This window comes from Pleurodeles waltl, chromosome 1_2 (genome assembly GCF_031143425.1).
Source record: "Pleurodeles waltl isolate 20211129_DDA chromosome 1_2, aPleWal1.hap1.20221129, whole genome shotgun sequence".
Taxonomy (NCBI): Eukaryota; Metazoa; Chordata; class Amphibia; order Caudata; family Salamandridae; genus Pleurodeles; species Pleurodeles waltl.
In genome coordinates, this window is record NC_090437.1 from 746,763,408 (window position 1) to 746,790,854 (window position 27,447).

A 27,447-nucleotide genomic window follows, 5' to 3' on the forward strand; every position below is an offset into this window, starting at 1 on the left:
GAACCAAGTACTACTTTTAGCACTTGACTCTCAGGTTAGCAAGTCAGAGCAGTTCATGGCTTAGCCTGAGGTTGTGGGCTCGAGACTCAGAATTCAGAAGCACAGCAAATAACACTGAATAAATCAAATGTTCAGCCCGTCATGTTTTTAAAAAAAGGAAAATGCTTTAATGCACGCACCACTAAATATTATGCACAAATTACAAATATATAAAAGATAATAGGTGCTAATACCAATGTGAACACCCTTTAAAGGGCCTCATAAACACAGTGAAGACAAACTAAGGAAAAGTCGCACTTACCAATTATCATCATAAGTGCAAACTAGCTCCCTTACGTTTGTAGCTTCTTAAAGGTATTGGCACATTACGGCCTTTCCATATTATATAGACCTCCTCAAAACAAATGTACAAGGAGCTTTCATCATAGAGCATCTAACCTTGAGTTAACATATCACCCAATTGCTACATTTTCAGATAGTTCATAAATTTACTATTTACTGTCCCACACTGAGTTAACTAAATCCTTATGAGAACTGCTGTACCTCTGACAAGGTCCTAACTTTTTGTAGAATGGTCAAATCCAATTAGACATGGCAGTGTTAGTCTCGCCATGATTATTTCTTTCTGGGAAGCCGCGTAACTTCTAGGGCAGGGATTTTGCACATGTACGGATGGAGGCTTGGTGATTCCTAAAGCAGACAAAACGGTGGTTTCTGTCACATCCTGAATGTCCTGCACCTTCACTGTGTCATGCTGTCACTGCGGTAACTTCAGTTGTCTCAACTTAAAGTCTTACTGCTGTTACATTCTACAGAACTTTCTGCTCCGATTCACATATACATTAGTTAACTGGCCTTCTGTCTCATAGGCTGGAGGTTTTCTATACACACACAGATAACCTTCCTACTTGTGATGAGCCTCATCTCATTTTCCTCTGGATTCAGTTCAATTTTTTCTATTCACCCCATCCCCTACCTTTGCCTACCTCACACTTTTTGTTCAAGCCGGCCTCTCTACTATACCTTCTTAATCCAAACCTACTCTTCTACACATGCTTGGTCACATCTCATTTTCCTCAACCTTTCACAATCCACCTTTCTTCTTACCTGCTTCTTTCTGTCACCTTTTTCTATCTCCTACTGGATCACTTAGGCCTAGCACGAGGCCTTATGCCATCGTAGATCAAGGTACACTTTTTTGTACTACCTCCTACAAGCAACGGTGCTACATTTGTTGCTTGTTCTGGTAATAAAATATCACCTGATGATGATTGCCTCAGCATACAGGTAATATCCAGGCCTCAAAAAAAGTTCCTGCTTTCCCAGGTCTGTAACACCATCCTCTCCTTCTCATGTCTTAACCTCCTTTTATGGTTGATCCTCCTTTCGCTTGTAAAATATATGATAATCACACATTTCCTTTCCACCCCCTCTCTCTATCTCACATACCCTCTTTTCTCACCTTTCTATCTCAAAAAGTTTAATTTTCAGGCCACATTCCTCTGTATCCTCTGACACCCTGGCCTCTCTCACCCTGTATCTGCTGACTAGCTCAACACACAGGAACACCTTACTCTCTTCCTGACCATTATCTCACTGTCCTTTCATGCATTATTTTCTCACAGCTTCCCTTCATGTACCTTGTAGTTTACCTTTCTCACACTCTCCTTTCTAAGATCCTCCTCTCTGTACCACTCACTTCTCTTACCACCCAGTTTCACTCACTTGCACTCTTACACAGCAGGTTTGCTGATGTGATCTGAAGAAAACATCCTATGCAGTATTGTAGTCTTAAATCGACGCAGTAATGGTGCCAAGATGGAACATGGGTGTTTAGTTGTGAAAAGGAGAAAACTAAAGGTTTAGGGTATTTATAATCTGCTGCGCTTTCTGTTGATTCTTTGTTTTTTTTTTTATTGGAGTAGTTGTAACCTAGTACACCAGTTTTATTTTAATACCCTTGTGCATTGCAGACACCCATGCTAAGCACATTGTAAAAATGTAAACATAACAGATCTATGTACTTAGGGTGAGAAATCTAGGTTAGAGGGTCCCGGAGCCATCAGGAGCTACTGGGCCCCAATTGTAACAATCAGTTTTATTTGAAGTAACCTAGTTCCTCCTATTTAATTATGGTCAACTCGGACACAGGGGCCAATCAAGGCTTTAAGTGGACCGGGTTCCTTAGATCTCAGATCCGGCAGTAATTTAAAAAGGACATTGAACAAGTCACTATCAAGCCCTATAATGATGTCCTTAACTTTACAAGCAAAAACACTAATCAGGTGAGCAGTAACTGTAAAAACGCTTAAGGTAAACCATTTCAACATTACACATGTTTTACTTAATCTTGCATTCCCCAGGCACGTGTGCTTTTTCAATGATGTGTGTTTGTAGCTTTTTTATGCACCATGTTAATCTTGTATAGTGCTTAATGTGAAATGGGTCTTCTGAGATGTCTGCGTGAGTTCAGGTTGTTGGTAAATATTTATAACAGATTACAATTAAAGGCTCTGAAGTTTAGGATGGCAGAGCACGTTTCTCACATTGCCTATCAGTGGTTCATAAAAAGGATTCAGAGTACATGCTTGTCCAATCCTTGGCCTCTCTGCAGATTTCAAAAATCAACATTCATGTGTGCCAATTGGAACTGTATACGAAAGTATGTGAAGGAGGTAAAGAGCTGACAAAATCTTAGCAGGGTGAAATTAAAAGTAAATGCAGTGCCTATAGGTTAGTTTGTTGTGTGTGCAGGGGCGGTGACATGAAGGAGATGCAAAGAAGTACATGCAAGAGAGAGGGCTCTCCAAGTTGTAAGAGATGGCTACTGGATTATTTTTTCCCAAGAACCTCCTCACAGGTATTTCAAAACTATACCATGTCCAAAAGATGACACAAGAGCTCAAGTGATGTCTTTGGGGGTGCAAGATATCTTACAAAAGAAAGCAATACCCCCTGCCCCGGGAAACCAAAAGGGACAAGGTTTTGATTCAATTAATTTTTTGATGCCCAAGCACAGTGGGAAGCGGAGACTAACTCTGGATTTAAGAGGTCTAATCAAGTATATGTCAGTGCAGAGGCTTAGTGTGTCTCATCTTCAACACCAGAAGTGTCTCAAGCCCTCACAAGAAAAGATGTTTATTGGAGCACATATCAACACTGCTGGGACATGCCTTCCTGCTTGCACCAAGAATAGCATCAATTCAGCAGAACATTACTCACCTGTATACTCAGTGGTCTGGAACGGCCCAAATTTGGATTAGAGTACAAGGATTATTGCGCCCACAATGCCCATAGATCCCTGGGCTTGGTATCATCTGAAAACTGTAGTGAATCACATCCTGGATTGGTGGTCCTCAGCTACAAAGAATTACAAGTTTCTCATCCCAATGACTTTCGAAAACACACTGAAGTTGGATTGATGATTGGTGGAGAAAACCTTGTCTGTGGGGGTACCACTACAGTATCCAGTTCCACTTCTTTTGACCACAGATGCCAGCTGTTGGGGGTTGGGGTGTGGTTCAGGAGGAGATGGAAGCAAGTGGTCCATGCACACAGGCAGAGTCTCCACCCGTCCATTGGATGGAGCTTTCAACAGTATAGGGAGCTCTGACGGCCTTTGCCTCACATCGGGAAGGGGATAATGTCTTAGTAAGGACAGGCGATCTGATCACGAGGTGCTATCTCAATTGCCAGGGTGATACGAAATGCTGGGAACTGAATCAGGAGCTGATCTTTGTTTTGACAGAGTCTCATCTTTTTGCTTTGTGGGCAGTATATATTCAAGGTCTACTGAACTTTTAAGCATTCAGACTGAGTCAGAATCTTCCTTCCTTTGTGTCCTGCCATCTGTCGGTTCGGGAGTTCAGTTGCATTTGTGTTCACTTCAGAACAACCTGGATAGACATGTTTGCATGCCAATACAATGTAATGCTTCCACTATTTTGTTTGGAGATGCCATGTCCTCAAGCCTGGGCAGCAGATGCTCTCTTGGTTCCTTGATATCAGGACATCCTGCATGCCTTCCCTCCAATTCTTCTTTCCCCAAGGGTCCTTTAAATGATTCGGAGAGGAGTGTAGTGATATTGATAGCACCATTTCTGCCTCGGAGGCCTTGGTTTGCCTTTCTCATGAGCATGTCCAGAGGGAGGAGCCTTCATCTCTCAACTCACCCTTCTCCTCTTGAATCCCCTGAAGTTGCTGTGTTGCAAATCATGCAGCTGAAGTTAACGACTTGGTTCTAGACCTACATAGAATCGGTTGTTCAGATTCAATTGCCTTTGATTCAATTGCCAAGCTTCTATAAAACCTTCCACATTACTATCATATAAGAAGCATTGGTATTCTTTTCAAATATAATGCTTTAACAAAGGGTTTGTTGCATCTTCTGTAGATCCATTTAAAATTCTGGATTTCCTGAGGGAGGGCTTCCTTAAAGCTCTTGTACCTGTAACTTTAGGAATTCAGTGGGCAGCAATGAAAGCACTTAAAGTATGAGACAATTGTTCTCAATTAAAAACACCTCTTGTTAGGGACCTTGTTCCATCTTAGGATTTGTCTATGGTGCTTAGAGGTCTTCAAAAGTATCTGTTTAAATCTATGGAACAATCAGAACTAGCTTCTCTCTGCTAAATCTGCCTTCTTGGTGACTTCTTTTTCTTATTTGAGATTTTTTTTCTAGATCGAGTCGTTCTGAAACTTGATCCCAAAATTGTACCTAAAGTGAAATCTCATTTTCATTTGTTGCAAGAAATTATGCTTCCTGTGTTTCCTAACTCAGATTCAGAATCCCATCATCACTGGATGTTATGAGATCATTAACAATCTATCTGGAGTGTACTAAATACTTTTGTTTATCTACTTCCCTTTTTATTTCATATGGAGCAGCCAAGAATGGTAGAAAGGCTACATCCCCGACCATTAGCAGATTGGTCAAGCAAGCTATTTCCCTGGCATATTAACTGGCTGGGGAGGTTGTACCTGCTTGGTTTCAAGGTCAATCAACTAGATCAGTATCCACATCCTGGGCAGAGGTGGGATTTGACTTGCTCAGAAAATTTGTCAAGCAGAGACTTGGACTTTGCTTTTAATGTTTGTAAATCACTATCAGCTTGCTTTGCCATGGGTTTCTGTTGGAAATTTTGGTTCTGCTGTTTTACATTCAGCAATTAAACAATTGTTGATTGACATTAAAACTTCTTGCTCCTGCAGTTGTCGGTGTAATTCATTGACTTGGTAGCTCCTCATACCATTAGGATTGGGGCAGGGAGGACAGAGTTGATGGGGCAATGATTTATCTACTTACCGGTAATTCTCATTACCCTGATATGTAGTCCTCCTCATTCCAGTCCACTACCTTCCCTCCTTCCCTATTACAGATCCATTAGGAATCCTTGGAAAATTACAGGCAGAGTGGAGGGAAGGGAGAATATATAGATGGCTAATAAACATAGAAGAAAGACTATATTGTTAGACCTTCAGTCAGGTTCCGTGCTGAACTTCCTGTCAGATGTGGGACAGCCTGATACCATTAGAAGTAGAAAGTGGAGGACTATCTATCGAGGTAATGGAGATTACCAGTAAGTAAATACATCATTCTCCCTGTTTTTCTAACTTTCAGTAAACCTCCTCCTCTACAACTACTTCCTGTTCAAGGCTACAGACATTCATCTTACCACAGGAATCTGAATTTTGATATCCAAAGAGGTTTCCTTTGGGTTCTACATCTACAAGTACTGGCAAAGACGTTAAGCCATAAAAGCTGATTTTACGTTGCTGTGCCTTTCTAGTTAGATTACATAACAGTGGCACACACTAAATGCACATGTGCAATTAACTAATGAGAATTCAAATTGTTCAAACATGAAAACAGAATTTTGGGAGTGCAGTGACCCCAGTTGTCGAACGTACTGAAGGCAGCAGAACCAAAATAACTGAACTAGTGATACCTACAATTGAATTCTTTAAAAACAGGGATAGTAACTGTGGGATTTTATATGAACTTTAATATAACCTGTTAAACTTTACTACCCTCCACCCATCTTTAACGCAATGCAAGATACAGGACATCTCTACAGGGTCAAGAATATCGACCTGCACTTCTGTGGACCACCAACATACCATAAATATAAGCAGACTTAGGCAGTATATATTTATTATTCTTAACTCCACATCTATTTACCTTGATATGGTGCCAGTGGATACTGTGAAGCTGATTTAATCACAGGCCAATACTAAACCTTCAATATTATGGTGGAACCCCTCTCTGAGGACACAGGAGCAAAAACAGTTCCAGGGGTACCAAAATTCAAGCCCTAATTGTTGTGCATCAAGCTTATTTGCAACTCTGTGCTGTGTCAGGAGCTAGGGATGGCTATCCATTACTACTTCACTGTGCCTGGAATACATTTTACAAGCTTGCTGGGACAATGAACCTTTTGCCTTTGCCAGTACAGAAGATTGTTGACCAGTTTTAATTGATCAGCAACCTGCTTTTGTATCTATCAAATTACTTCTTGGGCTGTTTTGTATCTGTATCAATTTGATGTTAATTAATCTTGATGTATGTCATATTGTAGCATATTATAATACACCTGTGATTGCATCAGGGCTGAAAGGGTTGTGATGTTTGCAAAGAAGGCAGATGAGTGGGGGAACTGTTTGGCATATCGGAGGGAGGTAAATAGAGGAGTGAAGCCACATTTAGCCACATTTAAGGTCCCAGGGGAGAGAAGCTGGAAAAATAATTAATATACAGTAAGGCGACCTAGAGAATATTGCACCTACTGCAAAGATCGTATGCCTCAAATATCACTTGGTAAGTAACTGAAAGATGTATTTCTTATGAAGGTGAATTTTTGGACACTTCGAAGGTGGGAACATCCAGCAGTCTAGTGATTACATTATCAAGAGTATTTATCAGCCCTTAAGAAGAAAGTTTTGTTTTATAGTGTACTTAAAAGGCCATCAGCTTACCATATAATGAATACAGCCCACTTTCCTTGTTTGCGCTATGGCGCACCTTTCAAAAGGTTAGGCAGGCATAAACAGGGACAGTGAGCCCTATTACAAAGAATCTGCTGCCCCCAGGGCAGCCACCAACTCGTGCTGCCCAAAGTGCAGTGCATTAAAGTGAAATACAGGGCAGCTGTTTAAAAGCTGCTCTGTGTTTCACAGTGCAGGCGGCAAACTGCCTGCACACTCAAGAGGAGAGAGAGAGATTCCCTTGCAAGTGGGTGCTGTGAGTGACTGCATCTGCCTGCAGGGGGATGTCTGGGTCGTCCATGGGTCCCCCTTTCATCCCTCCAGTTGGCTACCTTTAGGAGGTGCACTAAAAATGTGCCACTTTTTTGTGGCACACTTTCAGTGCACCTCCTCAAGGCATGTTTGTTACTCCGCCAGCAACCATGATACAGCACAGGTACAGAGGCAAAGTGATTCCCTCATTTGCATGAGGCCCTGTCCTCTTAAGATAGTGCTGGCACAACATGTGCACCAGCACTATCAGTATTACAGAAGGGGATGCACTCTATAATACCACTGTGCCCCTTGGCATCACAAAACGGGCACATAAGCCTGTTGCGCCTCTGGGATAGAATGTATAACACGGCCCTGGAGTTCTAGTGAAACAAAATCCACAATACACCAGCTCTCTGCATGCTGCATCTATAGTTTATATTTTTGTGCTTTGTTAGTTCAATGGCAACTGATTCTGGATATTTAGAAAATTCTTACACAACGAGGACAATAATGCTTATAGAGTTTCAGGAAATTGCTCCGATTCACATACTGGGCCCAATTCACAAACCTTTCTATGCATTCCAATGCAAAGCCTTTAGTGATTCTGAATTCCACATCCTGATTCAGAGTTTTAGAAACAGAAATTACAGATAAAAAAATGTAAGTCTGCTGTCTGCTCTATTTTTCACCCTTGCAAATTAAAGGTTAGCAGTGGAAACTTTGGTGAGCCAAATGGGCAATCAGGTGACTATTGAAAATGTGATAAATATTCACAAAGCCATACTCTTGTAGACATTTCAAATTAAATGGCATGTTACCCTCTATTTATACAGTACACTTTAAACATTTCTGGGAAAAAAGTTTGAGTAAGTGAGTAAAAGCATTGCCCAAACACCCCAAACCAAAACACATAGGGCCTGATTAGAACTTTGGAGGAGGTGTTATTCCGTCCCAAATGTGACGGATATACCACCAGCCGTATTACGAGTTCCATAGGATATAATGGACTCGTAATACGGCTGGTGGTATATCCGTCTCTTTACTATCACTTTTGGGACGGATTAACACCTCCTCCAAAGTTGTAATCAGGCCCATAATTCTTTTTTTTATTTTTTTTATAGACCGTTAGCTAAAACAGTGTCTGGCCCAAGATAACTATTTTTGCGATTGATAAAAAGCAACAAAAAGCACTATGTGCAACTAATCATTTTAACATGACGCACTGATACGCTTTTATGCCTAGTTTAAAATCTGTGCTAGTCAATATTAGCTAGTAACGAGAATTCCTGAAAATCTACGCCTGTCTAATATTTCCATTGCTGCTCCTATGAATGTCTGTGAATCCACAAAAAGTGGGATATGTATTCTCAAGTTTAAGAGGGAGCAATTATTTATTGTAAAGTGAGGGACAGATTCTCTGATATTTAGAGCAACGCAACATGATAACTTGCTGCGCTGCACTGCATGAAAATGGAGAGAGCAGAAATGCACCATATCAACTGAGAGCGCACTTCCGCCCTCCCTCTGCGCTGGCACACTTGTGGCTGCCAAGCGACAACCCAGGCACACTTGCACCCTGGTGCAAAGGTGTCTGCATCACAGCCAGGATTGTTTTTGTGCAGGAAGGGACACCTTTCTACACAAAACTAGTCCTCTGAGGCTTTTCCTCTTTTCAGAATGCAGCACACATAGAAAGAGGAAAAAGAATACGAGGAGAAAGAAACATATTTCTCCTCATTATGCTTCCCATGAGAGGGCATGCCTATTTGACGCTTTCCCAGGTTTGTTAGTAATAGTAAATTTGTGAATGAGCCAAAAAACCATGTGAACACCCGTGCTCCACCCATGGGACGCCTTCCCAGGGCATAGTAACTCGAGGTAACAGCTTGTGCTGCGTTGCATCACTCCAGATTTACTATGCCCTGTAGAGTCACACAAGGTGGCTCTGTGTGGCATAGTAAATCTCATGTAAAAGCTTGCATAGCCCTTGTGTCACCTTGCATAATACAAGGGTCATCCAAGCCCTTGATAAATCTAACCCTTGGTGTATGCTTGCTACACAGAAGCCCAGATTTGTAACATACAGAAACAAACTGGCCATTAGCAACTTCTTTTTTTGTCTCGTCTCTTTCTTTATGTAATACACTGCAATGGAATACATCAACATAAGTGTCTCCCCTGTTGCCTTAACAGTTTCCTGTGATGCTTCCGAAATCGACGCTACTGACGGCACTTGCCCCCTTGGATACTTCCCATGCGGCAACGTCACAAAATGCTTGCCTCAGCTCCTGCATTGCAACGGTGTCGATGACTGTGGGAATCAAGCCGACGAAGACAACTGCGGTAAGTCACAGACCTGATTACATATTCCAAGATTGCTGAGGCATTGAAAGTTACCTGCAAGCGGACTTAATGAGCAACACATTATGGTTCTGTGTAAAAAGCAGGTAACGAGTCTCTTACCTGTTCGCATGCATGGCACTTATACCATCTGGGGACTTTGAGTCAGTTCCGGAATTAGCCTAATTGCCTTGTGAGGAAGAAAGTCAAACAGCAGCAATGCTTCCAAATAAAATGTGTGATTTATATAACATGAAGCCAATTTCTATTTGGATGTGTGTGGCGAGGAGGGCAGATATTTGACCCAGAAAAAAAGAGTGTGGAACTTCAAGGCCACAATCCAAAAGTGACAGATGAAAAGGTTTACGGCACTGCAGTGTTTGCCCAAACCATGAACAGATCCTAATGCTTGCCCGCGATTACTGTGAGATGCCACGGAACAATCTAGGGCTAGGCGTCTCAGCCTGAAGAAGAGCACACTGGTGGAGACCACCGGCACACATTAATATCTGGCAATGAGGGGCGTTGGATGTAATTTATCGGGGATCGTTCCTCTAATGAAGCTGCAGGCAAGATTTCCTCACAATTGTTGTAACACTGATAAGTTGAATTAATCAGTGCTCCTTACTTTCAGTCATTATGTTCTATAGCTGTATAAGACCCCTGTGTGAACTCGCAGGATCATTGAACTTTGACCAAAGCAAAGGAGGAAGTGTGTGTGTGTGATATTTGGATAGTAATATAAATAGCTTTTGCGTGAACTGTGAATTATTTGATATCACCTTAGGACATTTTCCTGAATTAATGTATTGTTCTCTACTACTTTAAATAAAATTGCCATTATACTTTTCAAAACAGTTCAGTAGTTGTCAGATGTATGGGAGAAAATGTAAGGTGTAACTATCAAGGTATTGGGTTTGGTAAAATAGGTTGAGCTTCTGTTTCCACTGCACAAATTACACCTGCACAGTCTGTTTAAAATCAAAAAGGAATATAGACACCGGAAACGCCCTACTGACTAGCATTAGCATAATCCATATGATCCCACTAAGGAGAGGCCTAAATGCCGCAAAAAACACAGAGTACAATACTGATCAGTCTGAAAAACTTCCCTACAGAGGCAGGTGCCAGATATACTTCGAGTCTGTTCATATAAATTAGTCACACATTGCACAACAACCTTTTGCAAATAGATAGTGATTTGACAAAGTGACCTATGCATTAATTGGCCATGTTGCAAAATCACTATTTGCGTGATCTACTAATGAATATTAATTAGGCAGGTCACAGTTTGCAACTCCAGTGTCATCGGCTACATGCACATGGATGGTGTCCTGGGAGGAAAAGCAGACCACCATCCTCGGGTTTCCATTGGCAAATTGATTTTTTATCGCAGCCAGTGCTCCTTAAACACACTTGTGCTGCTTTAAAAAAAGAAAAGTTTTCCATTTGGGAAACTATCGGGTTGGAGAAAGCAGTGCTCCTGTGGACCACAACTTACCCAACCTAGGAGTCTGCCAACACAATTCCCCAAAAAACGGAAGGGGTCCAAATAGTTCCCCCTCCCCCTTTGTGAATCAAGTCTTACAACTGGAACTGTGGTTTCAAACTATTGATACCTTGTGTTGAAGCTTGCCTTTTTGCAGGGTCATCCCGAGTTTTTTGCCTTCAGTTGCTGAAACTGTTTTTGTTGGCATTCACACTGTGCACTTTTTCCCTGCTAACCAATGCTTAAGTGCTTGTGGTTTCTCCCACAAACATGGAAAATTTTCCTACACTTAATTGGCAAATGTAATTTATTTGTAAGTCACTAGTAAATGGTTCTACATGAACACAGAGCCTGTAAATTAAAACCTATTGCTGAGCCTTTAGCACTCATTGTGTCACTCACTTAACGTAGCCTTTTAAAACGTGTCTCTTGCCTGCTACTTCAGCTTGTAGTACAGTTTTAAACTGCCGCTTCAACCCAGGCAAAAATGCTTTTTGCCAGTACTAAACCTTCCTGTATAATACTTATAAGTCACCCTAAGGTAGGCCCTAATGGCTCATAGGGCAGGGTGCATTGTATTTTTTAAAAAAAGGATATGTGTACTTCTGTTTTACATGTCCTGGCAAAGAAAAAAAAACACCTAAAGTCATTTTTCACAGTTGTAAGACCTATATCTCCCATTGACTAACACTCGGTTACCTCATTATAGTTAATAACTTTTAATTGGAATAAGATAAAGATATGCTGTGTACAGTCAAATGAATTGTAATTTAAAATCCTCTTTAATGGTAAATTCGAATTTTAAGCCACAGTTCTGAAAATGCCACATTTAGAAATTTTGCTTTTTCTTGTTACAATGATTTGTGCCTTCTGTCAGTGCCTTGGGCGCAGTGCTCTGCTTTTGGGGTTTATGTATTGCTTCCAGACAGTAAGACAAAGGGGGCTTAGGTGTGGACAGGACGGGTCATCCTGGCAGGAAGACTGAGAGGGGCTGTCCCTATCCCCTCCTACATTTCAAAATGTTTTGCCTCATACACACACAAAGGAACCTGACACTAGATCTGCCTTGCCATGACACCCCCAAATAGTTTTGAGTCTTGACAAAGGAAGAGGAAGAACTTTACAGAACCAGATGTTGCAGTAGGACAGGTAGTCTCCCCATGCAAAGGCAGGCACCAGGTATACATTTTGGACCTCCAGAGCTACTCATCAGTACACTCCTAGACATGTAGAAGTTACAGCAGATTGCCCTGCTGCCAGAAGACTGCCCTGCTGCTTGAAAGACTGCCTGGCTGTCTGAGAAAGAAGACTGGACCTGCTTGCCTTCATCCCAGGCTAAGCAGAGTAACTCAAAAGGTCAGTTGGCTGACGTGCATGTGCTATAGGGACACAAAAAGCTTTAGAGGCCACCCTGCACCTGCCCAGCTGACCTGCTGCAACTGGACCCACATGTACCTGCAACTGGACCTGCCCGAGCCCTGCTAGCCTCTTATCTCCTGAGTCCCTGGCCCCCAAGAGGTGCCTCTCCAGGTCCTTGCCTTTGCCTGGTAGGAGTGCACTCCTCCTCAAGAAAAAGTGAAAATCCTGAGGTTTGGTCTCCTTATGACAGAGAATGGGCGAGTTCACATCAAGACTCTGCCGCCCAAGACAACGGCCAACATGAAGCTCTGGTGTGACCTGCTCTTTGTATCGACAGTGACGCCAGTGAAGACCAGTTACAATTTACTCTAATTTTCTAAATTATTTTAGAATTGTTCTTGTGTTGTGTCTTAAATTTATTATTGTTTGTGTGTTGCATAAATACTTCACAACTTGCCTCTAAGTTAAACCTGACTGCTTTGTGCCAAGCTACCAGAGAGTCAACCACAGGTTTATTTAGTGACTTTTGTGATTCACTCTGACAACAATTGTGGTTGAGGCCTGAGTGGAGCATCCACCTCCCCTCAACCCATAACCCAATTTCTTGCACAGTCACAATGTGGAATGAGTGGTCCATTTATGCCCTTTTCCAATTGCGATTTGCCATGGGTTGCAAATCTAATTTGATAATTCAGCTATTCCCACTTATAAAACAGGTTTTAAACATTAGAAAAAGGAATTTTGGGGTCACAAACACAGTGATTTTGTGAATTGTAGGATTTGAAATCACAAAATCCTTTATACATCTGGCCCCATATGCTTTCTCAAGCTGACATGTATTTCACCCAAGGTCATACATGGAGGTTCAGCAAGTTACACATCTCAAAAATGTGTAGTTTCTGCTGGTACTCCATAGCACTAACTATCCAACTAGAAAACCCTTTCTTTAGAAAACCGTGCGTACTATTCCAGCCTGTATCAAGGAACATCCCAAAAGCCTCCCAGTCCATTCCACCTTCCTTAAGAACAAACCCTTCTCATGGCACCTTAAAGAAAGAACACAAATTCCTGGTCTTCCAAAGACACTGCATGTAAGGAAATGCTTCTTTTTTTGTGTTAGAATCCCCAAAGTTTTCGACTGATGCTGCTCTTTTTCAACTCTAAGAGTGCACTGAGGACTGCAAACCAGATCTCAGTGCCAGTTCACTGACTCTTAAAAGTGTTTGATTTGTCTATACCTAACTGGCATAAGTTAACTTACTTAAAGGTCCCTAGTATTTGGTACCACAGGGTACCCAGGACTTGTAAGTTAAGTTGTGCCTAATGATGGCAGCATTTATTGTGCCACAATGAGCATGACAAAGTAAAGCATGTCTCCCAGCCTGCCATTGCAGACTCGAAGAGCAGAGTTAAATTGCTAAGTCGACTTTGCCCGTTAAACTAATGACAACGCCCAGACTTCCCTTTTTTTTTTTTTTAAATATCTCTTAATTCCGTTTTTGCAGAGAAAAAGAAACAGTATAACCCCCCATCTGTCAAGGACATGTAAGCGAAACATTCAATTATTATTAAAGATGTCTGTCTGAGATTGGGCCAGAATAGGACATCAGTGCAGCAGTCATAGACTTTTCCTTTTCATTGCTCACATCAACATGAAAACCCATCAGTTCAGCTTGTGGCTCAGGCCCGCTCTGCTGTAAGTCAGCTAGACATCCACACTTTTCCACATTCTCTCTCTTCCCTCACTGCTTTCCAGGGATCCTAGATCTTCTCAAACATGTGTGGGCAACCTCTCGCCTGGTAGACCAATTTTCTGCCCTCTTACACCAATCCATGCCTTCCTCCCACTTCCATATGGTAGGCAGAATGGGCACCCCCCCAGTGCTTCAGGATTTCCCCACGGACCACCATCAGGGCCAGGTTACAAACTAATAGGGCATAGCAGTCTAGGGTTTGTCCAACCCAAATGGCCAGTGAGATCAGTTGGGGTGTAAGCCTCACTTTATAGCACAAAACCTCTGATGTTCTGTCACGCACCTGATTCCAGTAGACCCCAGTTTTCAGACATTACCACAGTTTATGCATCAGGGTGCCCTTCATTCAGCAGCCCCTCAGGCAGTGTTTGTCTGTTGCCCGACCCATATGGAACAGAAGTGTAGTATGCTCTATGCAGGATTTCCAATTGGATCAAGCAGAGTCCCACCCAAATCACAAACTCTCTAGGATACCCACAACCCTGCCCCACAGACTCATCTTCCAGTCTACCCAGATCCCTGCCCCACCTTTCTCTCAGAGCTTCAAATGAAGAAAGACTGTTGCTCAAGAGTGTGGAGTAGATCTAGGACACTGTATGTTCTGCAAGTGGGGAACCCAGCACCCTGTATTCCAATAGGGACTCCTCTTCCACCACTTCCTGTAGGGCCTTGCAATGGCTTAGTATGAATCACATCTGTTGGTACCTCAGAAATTGACTCCCTGACAATTCGTACTCAGCTTGGAAGTCAATAAATGAGATCACTGTACTTTCCCTCCGGATGTCCCACAGTTTTGGCGTCCCCAACAGGTCCCGTTTTTGATGTCCCTCTATGTTGGGTAGACCGCAGGACCACAGGAGATCCGACTCCCAAAGTGGGGTCTCCAATGTCAATCTGTCTCACCACCCAAGCGTACGCATCACCTTCTTCCGTATGTTGACTACCATTTCTAAGGGAAAGGAGGGGTACCCCTCCTCCTCTGTTGAGTCGATATAGGTATCCCTCTGGGGCCATGGCAGTATGGTCCACCGTCAATGAGGATTGCCATTGGGACAAGAAGACCCCATCATTAGCAGTTAGCAGCTGTGAGCCCCAATAATAGAGTCGGAGGTTCAGGAGGGCAATGCCCCCCTCTGTCGGGTGTCAATAGCGAGAGGGCAAATCTTGGTATCTCACCATCCTATAGCAGCACCCTTGTGACACTGTCCACCCTGTGAAAAAAGGTATCCAGGTCCAGGAAGAGTTTATTCTGCAGAATGTATAGAATTTTGGTAAAAAGATCATCTTTGGAGTGATAGCGGATGTTGCCACTATCTCTTCACATCCCTGAGCTAAACCTCTAGAATTTTCACCAGGTTTTCCTGCAGCTTAAACTCTCGGTTCAGTGCCACAAAAATGTCCAGGTATCGGAACCCCTGGGTTACCCATCCAAAGGGGCAATCCCAAACCATTCCAGGGGCCCCACCCCCGGGCAGAAGGCCACTAACTAATGCCAATTCATACGGAACCTCACATAGGACCCAAAAGTCTCCAGTATGTGCAGAATTCTCAACACAGAGTGTGGGGGTCTGCAAGATAGAGTAGGATATTATCAGCATATAGTGAGAAGTCCTCCTCCCAATCTGGATACCATTGAAGGCCCCATATTTGTGCATCTATTCAGATCTACAATGCCAAAGGTTCAAGAGTGACTGCAAAAAGTAGGGGTGAGAGTGAGCACACCTGCTGGGCATCCCTGGATAATCCAAAGTTTCTGAAAAGGCTATTGCCACCGGGTCTTTGTATAGCAGGCTAATCCAGGATAAGAAGTACAGTCTAAATCCCATTTTGTGGATTATGGCCATCATATATGGCCACTCTAGGGACCAAGGCCAGAAGAAACCTCCACTCTTGTAGTCCCGTACTGCAAGCCTAGCAGCCCATCAGTCTCTGCAGATTATGCCTTGTGGCCCTATATGGCATAAATCCGGATTGATTCAGATTAACAAGTGAGTCAACCACCTGCAAGAAGCAGTTTGTCAGACGCTTGACCAGGCTTTTTGTTTCACTGTTAATCAATGAGATCAATAGGATGAACAATCATCTACAGGATCAAGACAATCGTGGTTTCAAGAAGGTTGCGTGGCAGGGCGCCCATCTCCCTAGCTGTGTTAAACATACAGAGCATTGGCTTTGCAGCTTTAGATATGACACTATTAAACAATTCTAAAGGGAAGCTGTTTGGGTTGGGGGTTTTGCCGTTGATTGATTGGGAGCTAGCTGCAGCCACATTGCCCTCCCTGATCTCGTCCAGTGCTTTAACCTGGTCAGGGTCCAGGCTGGGGCTGGAAGGTCCCCAGCAAAGGACTCGAAGTCGCCTGATCAGGTGCGGTCAGAGTCTGGTAGAGCTGCTCTAGATAAGATGCAAACCCGAGCGATGTCCTGGGAAGTCTCCCTTATCCTCATCTCTTCTGTCCTAATCCCTCTAATCCACCGCTGCCACTCTTCCTTCTTGGCCAGCCATGTAAGGAGTTTGCCAGCTTTGTTGCCCACGTCATATAACCTGCCCTGAGTGGCTCAGAACTGAGCTCTCGCTTCCTGCCATACCAGAGCCATATAGTCCTGCCTCACTTCTTCAGCACTATAGGTCCGGTCTGTTATGGGGGTAGCCACATAGTCGGCCTCTCAATGCAGCAATTTCTCCTCAAATTATTGACACTCCTTCTCTCTATCCCTTCTCAAACCCACCCTCCATGCTATTAGCTGACCCTGCAGGGCTGCCTTATAGACCTCCCACAGGTTGGATGCCAACTGGACCGAACCCTCGTTCTCTGCAAAATATCTGGCAGTGTCCATAGTGACCATCTGTTTGGTTTCCCTGTCCTTTAGTTCACAGATGTCCAGTCTCCATGTTACTGCCTGACTTGGTATGCCCGTTTGGAACACTGTGAGAAGGGGTGAATGTCTTCCTGTATAGTCAAGATGAGGTCACCACCAATAATAGTGAGTGTGTCTGGGGTACTTGTAAACCAGGTCCTCATGTGTTCCAAGCCTAGGCATTGTAAGCCTAGGAAAAAATACAATAACCCAATAATCGTGTCTTCCTCCTGGCATCAGCTGTGGATTGCGGCCTGGCACCGTTCTTGTCTACCCAGGTGTGGATTACCTCCAGTGACAGGAATCGACATACCAAGATTCCCAGCCCCACTGGATCCCCTGTTAAACCTGCATGCACCAGCAATGTCTACCTGCCTCTACCCAGAAATCCACAGTTATTACCCACCAGGTGAGTTTCCTGTAGCAGGACTATATTGAGGTCATGTCGTAGCAAGTACTTCCTCACCACCCTTTGCTTAAGTTTGTCCTCCAGGCCATTGATGTTCCATGAGAAAATCTTGAGTGTCAAACCTTGGCACGAGTCATCTGTCTTATTACTCCCCATTGATCCTTAGCCTCTCTGGTGCATCTTCCTGTCCTAATCCCTTGGGAACCATAAGTCTTGTCCAGGGTGTTGGAAAACAAAGCCCCTTACCCAGAACAACCCCCTCCTATTCACCTTGGGCTGTGAGCTTAGAACTACTCACCTCCCCAGTGCCCGAGATGTCTGTTGCCCCAACATTGTAACACCACCAAGTGAGAGCATGGCCCTCCTGGCTCATACAACAGTGGTTTCATGTACCCTCAGTGAAATGGGCCCATGGGGTCAGTACGTGGCTCAGTCAATGCTCGGAGTCGCATCAGCCACCACGCTTTCACCCAAGCAGGTCCACAGTCATTGGTGTCACCACTGGCCCACTGAGCATGGAATCTACATATGTGTCATCTTGATCCTCGAAGGTATGTGCCAGCTCGGCCTATTTATTTCATGTGGGTATCGAGCATGTGCATTGTAGTTCCATTACTACCTTTGCCCGTTCTGTCACCACTTGGACCTTCGTCGGAGCTGCCTTTGATTGGCTTTCTGTTTGGATCAGGGCACAGTCCAGTCTCCCTGTTCTGGGGCTTCCTGCGCAATCAGCCAACTTCAGTCTTTGCTCTCCAGTCAGGTGCAAGTCGCCGCAGTGGAGGTGAAAATATGGGTGAGGTCTTGGTGCACTACTCGTAGGTTGGTGGGGAAGAGGAATACATATTTCAAGTCTAGGGCCCCCAGTTGTTCTTTTATAGCTATGAATGTTTTTCATGGGTGCTGAACTGTCTGATTGTAGTCACGATCCCCCTTCCACATTGCAAGGTGAGTGCACTCAGGCACATTAGAGGGTATCATACCTATCTTACTAGTTGAGTAGACAGAGTACCATTGACCTAGAAGGTGCTCCCAGTTTTGAAGGGCCTCCCAGCACCCTATATGCTCTTTCAACCGTGGAGAACTTAAAAGCCTTTCTGTCCACGACCACCTTCAAGAGTCAGTTTTCAATACAAAGTTCCATACTGGACCCCTCACTGCTTTCAGGGAGGCCCACCACTCGAACATTGTTGCGGGGAAGCGACACTCTGCATCTTCCACTATGTCCCAGAGCGACCTCACTTCTTGCTGAAAGGTTTGCAATTGTTTATCGTGGTCTATGGCCACTGGCTGTAGCTGTTGCACCACAATCTCCGTTTTCCCAACCCTGTCCACCAATGTGCAGTGATCTGCTCGCTGGAGGCCGAGGTCTATTACCACTGCATCAATCTTGCCCTCCAGTGCCAACTTAGTGTCCTCAATGGCTGCTAGTATTGCCACTGTGTGCACCTCTAATCCCTCACTCTGTACAGGCCAGGATAAAAAGCTAAGTTAATCCCGGGTCTCGTTGTAAAGCAGGCCGTGGGAATTGTCGCATCTGCTTATTGTGCACCATCTTTCACACCGGTCTGTTTCCCAGCGCTCCCAGGATCATTGTCTCCAATGGCAATGGGCATGGGGAGCCTTGCGCCAAGATCCGCTTTCAACTCTCAGAGACGCCGGCCACTCCCCACCCCAGCCCCTCCCGGCGACCAACCAAGCCAACTCCTTGGACTGCTGGGGAGGATATGCATGAGCCACAGAACAATTCAATGCCCCCAAGGGCCAACTATGGCCCCCAGCCAGCACAAGCACCCCCGGCTCACCTTAGTCCTTGTCGCAGCTGGTGTTCAGACACCTGTGTTGGACCGGTCGTCACTTTCCAAGGTCCAGTCCTTCTCGTCAGTGCTCCCTGGCGGTGCCCCTTTTCTTTTGTGGGGCCAACTCACCAGCTTCAGGTGCAGCAAACCAGCACCCTCTGGCCCCCAGGATGTTGGGAGGGGTCCTCCAGTTTCTAGTTTGTCATCCCGCCCCCAGGGGATGCACAGTACCTCTCGGGCTCCTATTGGCACAATGATTAAGCTCCTAGTCTTCTCTGCTGTGCAGGGCGGTAAACAAATGTAGGGGCAACGCAGGTCCTCAGGCCTGGTTGCAGTGCCACATCTGCCAATTTGTGGCATGTCATGTTCTTGAGCAGCAGCACGGTCTGGACAACAGGCGGGATTCCTCCTGCAGAGTTGATGTCTCTGCTCAGCAGCTTATGTAGATCCTCATCAGTTCACACAGTGGGGCAAGCAAGCCCGGGAACAATGCAAGACTTCTTGTTGTCTCAGGGCAGCACTGCCAGCCATCTCAGGGATCCCAGTCTTCAGTAGAGGAGGTGGGGGGGCCTGTCACTAAATTATCTTGTGTCAGACCCTCAGCAGGGATGCACACCATGTCCTAGGCTCCCCGCTGTCAGGCAGGCTACTCTCCCTGCACTCGGGGCTCAGTGACAGGCCTGTGCCATTTTGTTAAGGCCCATCAGGCTGGCCCATCAGCCAACGAGGAAAGAGAGCCCTGTTAGCAGACTCGTGCCCAGCCCCCCCACACAATCTCTTACTGACTCACTGGCATTGCGCATGGATGCTAGGCCGCAGGCTGCTGCCCACCCACATCAGGGTTCGGCTCCATGATCGAATGTGTCAGTGGTATTGGATTCTGGTCCTCTAGGGCCGGTCCAGCCTTTTGTAGTCTTGGTAGGTCAGCTGGGAGTCTTGGGACCCTGTCCCTGTATCTGCACAGTCCCCATAGGTCATGATTTATGCCTCCAGGAGGGCCGGTAATGCCGCACTTCACAGGCTCGTGTCCAGCAGTATCTTTGGTTGGCCACACCCCCCAAACATAATTCACCCCTAAGGTACACCTTTTGAGTCCTAAGGCAGGCTGCTGTATATTAAAAAGTAGGACATATCGACATATATTTTCATATGTCCTTAACGGTACAAAGCCCAAATCGTTTTTTTACTGTAGAAAATGTAATAGTCCCAGTAACAAACATACAGAGTTACATGCTGACAACTCAGCTGTGTGAACTCCTGAATGGAACATCTGAAGTTGGCAGTTCAAGCTAGCAAAAGAATCATTACATTAAGCCTGACTTGATGCCAAATCTAATGTAACTTTTGAGCAAAAACAAACTTTAGGAACAGTTGCCAAACCGGTTTTCCTGTGGGTGTGTTGCCCTCGGGTACCCACACCTCTAGGGTGGGCCACCAAGCTACATACACAGAGAAAGGAGGAAAGCCATTTTGGAAGTGGACAGAATGTTGCACTGTGAGATTGCTAGATGACACATATTGCAGAAAGTCATCATCAGGCAGGAGGAAACCTGGTAACCCATTGGCTAGTGGTTACTACATCCCTCAAGGGCAAGTTGTGGGCTCAAAAGTGAAACCACTGGTACCCAGATCTCAGACCACATTTGCACTGGCAAGAGAACCAAAGAAGGACTGCCCTAATGTTCCCTGGACCTGACAGAGATGCAGCACTAAAGGCTGGAGTGCACCTACTGCTCCTGGTCTAGCAAAGAAAGGTCTGTGCCTGTGGTGCCTGACTTGAGGAACATCATCCCTGAGACCCAGACAGAAGAGGTGAACTCCAAGAGTATGCTGGCTGACCTTCTGGTTCAGCACCAGGGCCACACAGCTGAAGAAGCTGCCTTGGCAGTGATGGTAGTTACAATTGGTTGTTTGCTGCTACCAGAGGCAGCCCATTCTCTAGGGTGGAGGACGTCCCTCTCCCTGCTGCGAGACTGCAACCATAGCAAAAGTAAATTATAATAAAATGGTTATTACTTACATTACAAAGGGCCAAGCAGGCCTGTGTAGACCAAGTGAGAGGGTGGGAGGCAGGGCCATTCCTGCGGATTGGCAGCAGGAACACCTCAGCCTAAAGCCTTAAATGTGAATGTATTTTGGCCAGCTGTCTTGCGACGGCCAGCCTGATGTGTATCTCAGACCTCTCCAAACCAAGCTGTGTTAGACAGCTGGGTGGAGCACAGGCACAGGATGCCAGTCTCAAAAAGAGCACTGGGTTGGCCTGCTTTTTCCAGTCCTTCAGGAGAGCAGCTCCTGGAGTGGTAAAGTTAGTTATCTCTGCTCTGAGACCCCGTGCTTGGATCTGCGTCCTTCAACTGCATCGAAGGAACAGTATATTATGTTTTATATTTCTTGCCACATAAACTGGTCAACCCTGCCTCATAATTTGGTCTTTCCCTGCCACATAATTCCAGTGGCCCTACATATAACTAAAGCACTACCATTTACCTTCTTTTGTTATCTGCAGCAAACAATAAAAATGTTGCCATTTAGCATTCTTATTTAAATCTGCCATGTTAATTCATGCCAATTTCAGTGCACTACGTCAATGCGCATTTAGTAACTTTTGATCCTTTGAGCTATAAGTACATCTTTCTAGTTACAGAATGCAGATTATGCAGCAAATTATGGATTATGTGGCACATCCATAATTATGCGGAAATTGCTAACCCTTGAAATTGCACATCTCCAGTGGCTCTGAGTTTGACCAAGTGACATCATATGGTCTTTGTTACCCAAGTAAAAGGAACTTATTTTATCTACCCCAGAGGGACGAAATGCTCATTGGACAGTCGAGACTCGAACCTGTAACTATGAAGTCAAACAAATAATCTGTCGCCAAACATTCCCGAGTTAAGCAATGGGGATGGCACACAGAGGTGAACTTTCAACATGAGGCTGTGCAGTAAGACAGCTGTAGCCTTTCATGTGCAGTTCTGAAATGAGCAAACCATTGACAGTTCTGGGCCCTGCCTTGATCTGTCTTAGCTTTAAGCTGAAGATGAGCTTCCTGGGAGCCAAGACTTAAATATACCTGCGAGCGCTTCCAGATTTAGCTTCATCTTGATGTCAGGGTTGCACAACGGAGGCGAAGGGAGGAAGGAAGGAATTAGATTTTCTTTTGTTACTTCTTTTGTTTTACAGATCACTTCTGCTATTGTTCCTCTGCATATTTTAATGCCAAACATGTTTTACAAAACTATTCTTGAAATGAAGAGTCATGTCATTGTTTACCCCCGTTCCCAAGTAATAATGACATTGCGACCGCCCTGAGATTAGTACTGGAGAGCCCAGAGGAGCCTCACTTCGGGGGGGCACAAATAAAACAAGGAGGGGGGCAGATAAAGGAGCTTGCGAACAGTAAAACACAACTTAACTCTCAGATACAAATTTGAAGAAAAAGTGCTGCTGCGGTGTTCACGTAGCAGAAACATTAGTTGTTAACTGAACATATATGGGATCTTGGATGTTTTTTAAAGCTTTTTATGCGATGGGATGCATACTAATATGTTCCTACACAATACAAAACAGTAATTCGTGCTCCACACTGAAAAGCACTTGCAGGCCTTGTCGGAGGTAATAAGCACTGTAGAAAAGCAATTACAATATTTGTATACCCAAAATACCACTCACAAGTGACTCTGTGTGCGTTTTGCGAGGGTTGATTCTATTATTTGCACTCTTTTATTTATGTACCTCTGGATGGATCTAACACATGCAGGTGAGTGTGGCACGCCCTTTGTCTGAAAGATGTCTTCATATCTGCAATAAATGCCAAACGTGCTTGGCTAGGGAGCCCTTCCCCTTCTTTTACCCCCTGCCATCTATCTGTTGTTTCTATGGAATCTCTCAAGGTCACGGGCCCCAACGGAATGCAACACTATGCTGAACCAAAACAAATCATTTTAATACAGGAAAACACATACAAATAAACATGTTTTTAACTATAACAGCAAGCATTTGGTAACGACATTCCCTTTCAAGGAGTGTTATAAGATATGATCAGAACTTGATGTGCCTGCAGCAACCACAGATTATAAATACTTGTGTTTTAATAAGCGCAGGGAGAGGTCACCGTGAGACAATATGCGTGTTTTAAAAACAGAATAAAAGGCAACTTAGATAAACTTACCCAACAGTCAGCAGTCCACAGGTGCAAGGATTTCAGAACACCTCCCTGCATTTCTGTAAAGTGCATCCCTACAGACATGCTTGTGTCTGCGAGTTTGCCTGCGTGTATGTGCGCAAACGTGTTGTTGTTTATTTTTGCCCCTCTTGAACAGTGCAGACAGAACTGTGCATGTTTTATGAGTAGAGCAGGTCTGAATATATGAAGAGATTTGCCGGCCCTAGCAGTAAGGGCTGTAAAAATTGGGGTGTAATACATGCATAAAAAGGATTCCCACATGTATATGAGGAGACGTGATTGTGTTCAGCAAGTTGCCTGTTCACTCAGCTCAGGCTGGCAGCTGCTCTGCAATGCATAGCCCTGGTAATTTGCATGTAGGGGAAAAATGTGGGGTGAGAAACAATCAGAGAATTCGGGGAGGGGGAGAAATTCGGGCAAGTGCTCGGCTACTTGAGGATCAAAGGAGAAATTAAAAAAAGACATGCAGTACACAGGACTGTGGCTTCTTATTCAAATAGATGCAGCCCCTCCTGCAAAAAAAAAAAAGTGAGCACGAGGGCAGCTAGGGTACTAATGCCCTCGCCCCCGCGCCCATCATCGTCCGGGTCACGCTGGCAGAGTATGGCACTCATTTTTTTTGGGCAGAGTGGACCAAGGGCCAGTTCCGAAGTGGCTGGGCAATGTTGAGAAGAGAACAAAGCAGGGAGAGAGGGCTCCTTAGCTCCAACCTGAAATTTACAAAAACGTCCAAGTAAATAACATCCCCCATACTGAGATCTGCCCTTCCTTCTCAATAGGACGGTGCTCTGTAAGTCATTTATTGTGTTTGCATGGTGGGACTCGCTGCACGTGGATTTGTTTATGTTTCCAGTTGTGTTATTTCTGTCCCAGTGTGTTGCACAATTTTGAGGCACAGGACGTTGTTGCAATTGCCTGAATATTTGAAAAATAAATGAGGCTCTCCAAGCAGGATCCAGTGTAGAACTTCTTTACCATGCCTCAAAAATAGGAGCCCACAACAAACATGACAAGAGCACTAGTGAGACAGAGTAAACTGTCATAACCGATGTCGCACTTACATATATATTAGAGTTATACCTTTCAAAATACAACATGTTACACGCACACAAGCTTTACTTTAAACTACCAAATTCCAAACTGAAACTCACAAGTCTATAATAAAAGAAAACATACGCTATTTAAAAATAAACAGAGTGCGCTGCTAAAGAGAACATACTTACGTAAACATGCAGCACACGTCACAGCGAGAGCTCTCGCCAAGCACAGTGCATCACAGCAGGAGCTCACGCTGTGACAGCTGAACCTAAACAGAAAGTAACACCTCTACAACACCCCCCTTTTAATAACAAAACCATACATATATATGTATATATATATATATATATATATATATATATGTGTCTACATATTATAATAATTTTACACAACTACTTAGAAACCAGTGCAGGACTTATAACTTAAAACGTATAAACTAAGAGACCTAATAGTCCTGAAATTTCTGATTTTCACTGTTGAAGAAAGTTGCTCCGAATGAAATGATTGCCCAGAAGAATTACTTTCCTCACCACATTGACCCACAACTTCTGAACCTTCCAACAATTGTGCTTCTAAAATTGGCCTACTTAAATCAATTTGAGAGAAAGTCATAAGTTGTTGATCACCCCAAAAATTATATTCATGATTAGATGTCCTTGATCTAACAATATTTTCTTTGCTTGCTCTTTTGAAATTTTAACAATTCCTCTCTTGCTCCACCAACCTTTGTTCCACAAAAGCACTGAGCCTTTAGAAATTCTCTCAACCTAGACAGGTAAATAAAATTTAGAACTTCCCTTTTCAACCCTAGAAGGTACTCTCACTAAGACCCAATCTCCAACCTGAACATCAACAAATTTAACTTGTATTTCTTGTCAAAAAGTTATTTTGTTTGATTTTGCTGTTTAACCACTGAACTTTCAACTTTAGATAAATCCTCAAATTTACCTTTGTTAAAATTTCTAATCCAATCAGGTAACATATTAAATCTGTGCAACCTTTTGCGCAATAACACAAAAGGACAAACACCAGTAGTACTGTGAGGAGTGGTTAAATATGACAAAATGTTTTCTTTTAAAAACATTTCAACATCCTGACCCATCGCTAAAGCTGTTTGAACACCTTCCTTTTAGAATTTGTTCATACGCCCCACCAAACCATTTGATGAAGGTGAGTAAAGAGCCACTTTATTATGTTTTATGTGATGCTGAGTGTAGGAGGTTGGCTCTGTATGTGCTATTTCAAAGTAAGGAATAGCATGCACAGAGTCCAAGGGTTCCCCTTAGAGGTAAAATAGTGGTAAAAATAGATAATACTAATGCTCTATTTTGTGGTAGTGTGGTCGAGCAGTAGGCTTATCCAAGGAGTAGTGTTAAGCATTTGTTGTACATACACAAGACAATAAATGAGGTACACACACTCAGAGACAAATCCAGCCAATAGGTTTTTATATAGAAAAATATATTTTCTTAGTTTATTTTAAGAACCACAGGTTCAAATTCTACATGTAATATCTCATTCGAAAGGTATTGCAGGTAAGTACTTTAGGAACTTCAAATCATCAAAATTGCATGTATACTTTTCAAGTTATTGACAAATAGCTGTTTTAAAAGTGGACACAGTGCAATTTTCACAGTTCCTGGGGGAGGTAAGTTTTTGTTAGTTTTACCAGGTAAGTAGGACACTTACAGGGTTCAGTTCTTGGTCCAAGGTAGCCCACCGTTGGGGGTTCAGAGCAACCCCAAAGTCACCACCCCAGCAGCTCAGGGCCGGTCAGGTGCAGAGTTCAAAGTGGTGCCCAAAACACATAGGCTAGAATGGAGAGAAGGGGGTGCCCCGGTTCCGGTCTGCTTGCAGGTAAGTACCCGCGTCTTCGGAGGGCAGACCAGGGGGGTTTTGTAGGGCACCGGGGGGGACACAAGCCCACACAGAAATTTCACCCTCAGCGGCGCGGGGGCGGCCGGGTGCAGTGTAGAAACAAGCGTCGGGTTCGCAATGTTAGTCTATGAGAGATCTCGGGATCTCTTCAGCGCTGCAGGCAGGCAAGGGGGGGATTCCTCGGGGAAACCTCCACTTGGGCAAGGGAGAGGGACTCCTGGGGGTCACTTCTCCAGTGAAAGTCCGGTCCTTCAGGTCCTGGGGGCTGCGGGTGCAGGGTCTCTCCCAGGCGTCGGGACTTTAGGTTCAAAGAGTCGCGGTCAGGGGAAGCCTCGGGATTCCCTCTGCAGGCGGCGCTGTGGGGGCTCAGGGGGGACAGGTTTTGGTACTCACAGTATCAGAGTAGTCCTGGGGTCCCTCCTGAGGTGTTGGATCGCCACCAGCCGAGTCGGGGTCGCCGGGTGCAGTGTTGCAAGTCTCACGCTTCTTGCGGGGAGCTTGCAGGGTTCTTTAAAGCTGCTGGAAACAAAGTTGCAGCTTTTCTTGGAGCAGGTCCGCTGTCCTCGGGAGTTTCTTGTCTTTTCGAAGCAGGGGCAGTCCTCAGAGGATGTCGAGGTCGCTGGTCCCTTCGGAAGGCGTCGCTGGAGCAGGATCTTTGGGAGGCAGGAGACAGGCCGGTGAGTTTCTGGAGCCAAGGCAGTTGTCGTCTTCTGGTCTTCCGCTGCAGGGGTTTTCAGCTGGGCAGTCCTTCTTCTTGTTGCAGGAATCTAACTTTCTAGGGTTCAGGGTAGCCCTTAAATACTAAATTTAAGGGCGTGTTTAGGTCTGGGGGGTTAGTAGCCAATGGCTACTAGCCCGGAGGGTGGGTACACCCTCTTTGTGCCTCCTCCCAAGGGGAGGGGGTCACAATCCTAACCCTATTGGGGGAATCCTGCATCTGCAAGATGGAGGATTTCTAAAAGTTAGAGTCACTTCAGCTCAGGACACCTTAGGGGCTGTCCTGACTGGCCAGTGACTCCTCCTTGTTGCTTTCTTTGTTCCCTCCAGCCTTGCCGCCAAAAGTGGGGGCCGTGACCGGAGGGGGCGGGCAACTCCACTAAGCT

General features: G+C 44.5%; 1 protein-coding gene across 1 annotated transcript in view; it reads left to right on the plus strand.

Annotated features, from left to right (window-relative positions):
- The window catches only part of RXFP1 (relaxin family peptide receptor 1), a 1,416,786-nt gene that overhangs the window by 371,592 nt on the left and 1,017,747 nt on the right, over nucleotides 1-27,447 (plus strand). Inside the window, exon 2 of the mRNA XM_069243319.1 lies at nucleotides 9,433-9,582. Within this exon, the coding sequence (XP_069099420.1) occupies nucleotides 9,433-9,582 (150 nt within the window). The remainder of the gene's footprint in view (nucleotides 1-9,432; nucleotides 9,583-27,447) is intronic.